The 6,779-nt window shown below is 33.9% G+C and overlaps 1 protein-coding gene across 1 annotated transcript; it reads left to right on the forward strand.

The window, feature by feature from the left end:
- Positions 1–1,745: 1,745 nt before the first annotated feature.
- On the forward strand, positions 1,746–6,523 carry LOC115441915 (26S proteasome regulatory subunit 7). The gene is made up of 10 exons (XM_030166840.2): positions 1,746–1,978; positions 2,083–2,120; positions 2,202–2,375; positions 2,923–3,062; positions 3,568–3,736; positions 4,267–4,399; positions 4,952–5,078; positions 5,342–5,438; positions 5,655–5,863; positions 6,258–6,523. The coding sequence occupies exons 1-10, from the start codon at positions 1,906–1,908 to the stop codon at positions 6,400–6,402; spliced, it is 1,305 nt and encodes a 434-aa protein (XP_030022700.1). The 5' UTR covers positions 1,746–1,905; the 3' UTR covers positions 6,403–6,523.
- The last annotated feature ends 256 nt before the right edge of the window (positions 6,524–6,779 follow it).

A 6,779-nucleotide genomic window follows, 5' to 3' on the forward strand; every position in this document is an offset into this window, starting at 1 on the left:
ATGGAACTTTATAGATAATATAAGCTGTCTCATCTGTATTAATCATTTATTTAGTAATATTTTAATGGTAGTTTTGACTTATGAACATTAGCTTCTTGATATAACAGTGGAGACTTTTTCAGTGTTGTTGATTAATTAATATATTGCATCACCTGAACTTATTTTTGATTATATGATATAACACTACTATATACTGCACAAGTAATTATTTTTTATGCAGAAGTTAACAATTCACCACATACTTTTCTTAGAGATATGCTTTCTATACTTTAGAGCCGAATGTAAAATTTAAATGAAATTAAAATAGAAATATTAGTATGTAACTGATTTCATGTGATTATGACAAATCTTTTGGCACTTGAGTAAACATGAGTATATTTATATAAATGAAGGCTAAATATCATTTACATTGAGTGTACACATGTAAGGGCTTAGGGTTATGTATTTGAAGCCGTCTATAGTATAAGATTATTTAAAGAAGTAAATACATGGATAGTATGACACAAACTTACCTCAACGGAGTGGTGAATCTAAATGTTACCCGCATATCAATCTTGTCGGTATAATCGTATTTCTATTGTAAAGGTTAAATAAATAGGGTTATCACAAACCATGATAAATTTTAACAAAAAATAATAAACCTACGTAGGATATGATGTAACGTACGGACTGAAATAATAGCGGCGTGAATTAACGCGATATAATGAATGTCGAACACGCCGAGTTATCATTAAAACAAAGACACAACTCACCTTTCGCAAAATGCAAAACATGGTCAGCGGTCACACGAGATGTACACATTATTCCAAAGAAATAAGATGATTGAGATCAGTTGATAACATCACAGATAACGTGTAGATAATATCGGGCATTCTTGTTAACACGAAATATTGAAAACGATGCAGCGGCGCGACATCACGTATCCAAACCAAATAACACTTACCGCCACGATTTACGCGCGTTCCATGTTTTTCCGATCAATTCACACCTCACACTATTACCGTGACATATAATTTCACGAAAAATGCACGTAACGCACTGAAAATCGTGTTCGAAACCGGGATTTGACAGCAATTTCTGGGTCATAACCGGAGAAAAAACTCATAGCAGCCATTACAATTGCGCAAAGTACGATATTAGGGCTAACGAAATAAATATATATCTTGTTTTCCACTTACCTAAAAGAAATTATTTAATATTTTAGAAGAATAAGTTCATGAAAAATACGAAAAAATGTGATTCTCCATTCAGCACTACGAATACAAAATTTTAATACTAAAATGTGCAACCAGATGGCGCGCCGGACGCATCGTGCTTGTCAATGAACGCGTTCATTCTGCTTTTAACAATGACATATTTATAATTTTACATATATTAAAAATATAGCTTTAAATTTTGGTCATTTTTCTACCAAAATTACAATATTAATTATAAAAAATAATATTATTGTATATTTAGATGTATATGATTTCACAAAATTCATACATTCGATAAAATGCTTGTCATTAAACACTTGTTTCAATTTACGTAACATAAAATAAACATTATTCGTCCTTTCAAAAGATATTACTACTTTATTATTACGAATCTAGTTCTTAATTTTATGTCTTGTTTATGATTTTTGATGTTAATTAATTAATAATAATTAATAAACTGTTAGTCAATTACATAAAAAAGGATATTATAAAGTTTAAAGTTTCTGCATGAAATTATACAGAAAAAAGCGTTTCGTTATACGCGATATTAAAAAAAATATTGTGTTCATTCTGTATGTCTATATAATAACTGATGTCACTAACAAATGACGTGGAAAGAAACGTTTAGATTTTGCATTGGTGACGGACGGACGCTGGATTTGTAAATTCATCTGTAAAATACTGTTTTAGTGCAAAGAAATATTAGAAAATGCCAGACCACTTAGGAGATGATATGAGAAAAGTTAAAGATGACAAGGAGGAGCCGGAAAAAGAGATAAAATGTATGTATTCATGTATTTTTTATTCACAATGGCTAGTAACCTTTATTGCCTTTTGTTTAGTCTCAATTTCCAATTACTATGTTATATTTTGATTTTCTTTTCAGCTCTTGACGAGGGCGACATAGCCCTTTTGAAGTCATACGTAAGATACCTTCTTATTTGTATGTTCTGGTGTCGATGACTGGCAAATTTTCGAACCTAATAATGCTGTTCTAATTTTTAGGGCCAGGGGCAGTATACAAAAATCATCAAAGAGGTGGAGGAAGGTATCCAGACAGTGATGAAGAAGGTGAACGAACTTACGGGTATCAAGGAATCAGACACAGGGTTGGCACCACCAGCTCTTTGGGATCTTGCTGCCGACAAACAAACATTACAAAATGAACAGCCCTTGCAGGTTAACTATAAATGATTATATTCTTAGTGCCTTTAAAATGTGTTTACCTACTAGTTTAAATTTATATAAATTCATCTGAAACTAGACAAAAGTCTGTGAAACGGTAGTAAGGAGACCAAATGTATTGTCATTTTATAAATAAAACTACTGCCTCAGGCATAGTTGTATTGTGGCACAAGAACAGTGCTAGATCTCAGGTTTGATACCTGATTCAAGCAGTGATATTGCGTTTTACTTAGTATCGGCTGATTTTGTAATTTGTGCTCGATATGGCAATATTCATGCCCCTATCATATCAAGACACGGGGCATATGGCAGAAAGTGGGGCTCCAGTTGCACTTTACCCTACCCCTTCAGGGATAAAAAGCATGAGTGTGTGTGTTTATAACAGCAATATTGCTATAAACTGCTTTTCTACTACAATATCAAAATAATAGTTACATTTATGATTATAAAAAAAAATTATGTATCAACAACTGTGGTTCCAATGAAAACCTAAATACATATTCTTGTTTTTAACAAATGTTTCACACCATTCTTTTCACAGGTGGCTAGATGCACAAAAATCATCAATGCGGACTCAAATGACCCCAAGTACATAATCAATGTGAAGCAGTTTGCCAAGTTTGTGGTAGACCTCGCTGATTCTGTTGCCCCCACTGATATTGAAGAAGGAATGAGAGTTGGGTGAGTTTTTAAACTTTTTTATCTATTACTATAGATTGTTTTAACCAGCCAGCATTTCATTTTATTTCTTTTTTTTCTTTCTGCTTATGTAATGTTTTAGTAGTTTTTGAGGTATACTTAAGAATATTATTTTTCTTTTTTTGTGAAGATTAGTTGGCGTTTGTGTTTTACTGGGACAAGAACAGACAAAGTAAAGCTTATAGATTTTAAATTATTTTATTTAAAATGCATTTTAAACATCGGAGGGTGTAGAAATATGTGGAATTTGTTTCAAGATAGACAAATTCTTATGTTAACCTCCAACATAAATGCACCAAGTTTTTAGCTCAATTAGTATAGAGTTTCAAATTGAGTTATTACCTTGGTTACATTTTTACCAATACAACCTACAATATTACTAAATAAAATGATAAAAAATACCATAATTAAAATATATTATGTAAAAATATGACTTAATAAATCAAACAGACATAAGTGTCATATTAAAAACTATTATATTCTATAGAGTGGACCGTAACAAGTATCAGATCCACATACCTCTGCCACCAAAGATCGATCCAACAGTGACGATGATGCAGGTGGAAGAGAAGCCAGACGTAACATACAGCGATGTTGGTGGATGTAAGGAACAGATAGAGAAGCTGAGGGAAGTAGTGGAGACTCCCCTGTTGCATGTGAGTTAGAATTTTATCTACATGGGGGACCTTTTTTCTGGTACTAATGTGAGGACTGTAATTATTCCATACTAGTTGACCTGACAGACGTTGTCCCTCTTAACTATGAACTTGCATCGTGCATTCTGTCAATCGCTGACAGCTATTTTAAACAATGGACAGTTATATAAAATTAATATTTTCATTAAGTTTTCTTAAATTTTGCTTCATAAGAACCTCCTGACAATAACAAACAGAACAAGAAAAAAAATTGTGAAATCGGTCCAGCCGTTCACGCGTGATGGCGTGACCAAGGGAAATAGGGATTCATTTTTATATATATATATTGATTACCTCTTCAGCCAAGCTATAAAGACCTTTGTTTTTACTCAAATTGTTTTGATTGGCGTTAAAGTATCTTCACTTATACTGGAAATAAATAATCTTGATTATTAAAATTTTGCATAATTTAAAAATTGTCACAATATATCCTGCAACTTGTTCGTTGTTCTAGTCACAAACAGTTCGCTAATATATACTTTTATTTACAGCCTGAGAAATTCGTGAAGCTAGGTATTGAGCCGCCTAAAGGCGTGTTGCTGTTTGGTCCGCCAGGTACTGGTAAGACGTTATGCGCGAGGGCCGTCGCCAACCGCACTGACGCTTGCTTCATTAGAGTTATTGGTAAGTTTGAGAGGTTTTAAGGACATTGTAGCCAGTGTATTACATTCGAAGATTCGATATTGTGATACCTATTGTCTTTGAGTGATAGCACAGTGCAGTTCTATACAATGCTTGTTTTATTAAGTTATGGTTGGTAATGGTACTTTGTTTAATTAGCTCTATTTTTGGATATACCTAAGCATAGCTTCAGTGGCGCAGAGGTAGTGAAGCGGCCTCTAAAACCAAAGGTCGCGGGTTCAATTCCCGTGTTAAGTGAGTTGCCTAGAAATGGACTCGAAAATACTAGTGCGAAATTGTATTTATAAACACAAAATAATGTTGATATACGGGAATAAAGAAAGAGTTCTGTCCATAAGCATAGACAGTGTTCTGATACAGTTCCCCAATATAAAATAACGATGAACAACTTTGTAACATCAAGATTAGTTACAAGGCTACACATTGTCAAACATTATTTAAAAAAAAATACATATTTTTATAAGTCTTCACGGGAAAATGTTCTATTTTGTAAAGGAATTGAGCATTTTGTTTAAAGATTACTTTGCCTGCCAGGTTCGGAGTTGGTTCAAAAATACGTAGGCGAGGGTGCCCGTATGGTGCGCGAACTGTTCGAAATGGCGCGTAGTAAGAAAGCCTGTCTCATATTCTTCGATGAAATCGACGCTATTGGTGGTGCTCGGTGAGTGGAACAACGCAAAAAATACAATTACATATAGATAGACATACAGCATTATAATAGAAAAAATTATTTATACCATTTTTTATTTGTCATGTTAACAATGTTCAACGGAGATTCCTTTGAAAAAAAAATTAGCAAAATTCAATAATATAGTCATGTATAGAATCATCTATCCTTTTAAAACACATTTTGCTTACAAGAGAAAAATGCACCTTATATTTGTAATATTTAAGTTTAGAATTACAACAACGTATTTATTACAGTTTCGACGACGGCGCCGGCGGTGACAATGAAGTGCAAAGAACCATGTTGGAGTTGATTAACCAGCTCGACGGCTTCGACCCAAGAGGAAATATTAAGGTGAGTACATAATTTCATTTTAGTATGAGAAATACTTTTGATTGTGTCTTATACAAAACAGATTTCTCAATGTTAATTAAGAGGCCCAGGATTTGACTGGTTGCCATTACTAGAATGAGGCCGATAAATTGTGTTTGCTTGATCACAAAAAACACATATTATTGTGTGACATTTATTTCTTTCGTCCAAATTCATGTTATACCTAAACTCCACCAGGTTCTCATGGCGACCAACCGGCCGGATACGCTAGACCCGGCGCTGATGCGTCCCGGCCGCTTGGACCGTAAGGTTGAGTTTGGCTTGCCCGACCTGGAGGGCCGCGCGCACATCTTCCGCATCCACGCGCGCTCCATGAGCGTCGAGAGAGACATACGTTTCGATCTGCTGGCGCGGCTGTGCCCAAACTCTACTGGCGCTGAGATCAGGTGAGAGCTAGCTTCTCATATAATGTTCATTATATTTTCATATAATCTTGTATAGAACACAAAAAATTCCCATGTTGGTCTGTTTAGACAAGTAATAGTTCTTTGTCTATTTATGTTATTAGGCAACAGTGTGCAAGTTCTGTTGTGTTAAGAACATTGTACACAGTGTAATTAGTTATTACCATGACTCAGTTATGACATCTAATGTGTCAGATTGATGAGCAATGAAGTCATGTAGTCATTTTAGCTATTAGCTATTTTACTATAGTACTATTACTATTAGTAATCGAAGCTTTTAGCAAAGCCAGTGAAATGCTGCGCTTATTACAGAAAATGTATTAATGGTAACTAATTCATCATTCTAGGATTTATTTTAATTACTGTTTTATTGCAGGTCTGTATGCACAGAGGCTGGCATGTTCGCCATCCGTGCCCGCCGTAAGGTGGCCACGGAGAAAGACTTCCTCGAAGCCGTCAACAAAGTCATCAAGTCGTACGCCAAGTTCTCCGCCACTCCACGCTACATGACCTACAATTAAACCTCTTTGGTCGTTATTATTTAAATAAAGAACATCAGTAACAGTCAGTGTTGAATGTTAAGTTCGATTTTTAAATTGTGGATGTATTATAAGATTTCGTAATAAATATCTATATTTAAAATCGTTTTTTTTTATTTCCACATACTAATATTAATCTTTTTTTAACATTATTCATACAAGCCCTCTTCCTATAGGGTCTTTAAATTTTAATGTATAATGAATTTGAATTGACTATTTGTATTAAACTATGTAGTAATTATAATACTAATACTAGAACAGCAGTTTTGGTATCACTAATTTTTAGCTTCGTTCGAATATATTTTCTACTCGAAAAATATATTAACAGTTAGAATACGTCGTTAACTTGTTATCACGAT

This window comes from Manduca sexta, unplaced genomic scaffold, assembly GCF_014839805.1.
Source record: "Manduca sexta isolate Smith_Timp_Sample1 unplaced genomic scaffold, JHU_Msex_v1.0 HiC_scaffold_1322, whole genome shotgun sequence".
NCBI lineage: Eukaryota > Metazoa > Arthropoda > Insecta > Lepidoptera > Sphingidae > Manduca > Manduca sexta.

Coding starts and splice junctions, on each gene's coding strand:
- LOC115441915 (XM_030166840.2), top strand. CDS start 1,906: ATGCCAGACCACTTAGGAGATGATATGAGAAAAGTTAAAGATGACAAG. Junction 2,376..2,922: donor AAAATGAACAGCCCTTGCAG/GTTAACTATAAA, acceptor TTCTTTTCACAG/GTGGCTAGATGCACAAAAAT. Junction 5,079..5,341: donor GACGCTATTGGTGGTGCTCG/GTGAGTGGAACA, acceptor TATTTATTACAG/TTTCGACGACGGCGCCGGCG.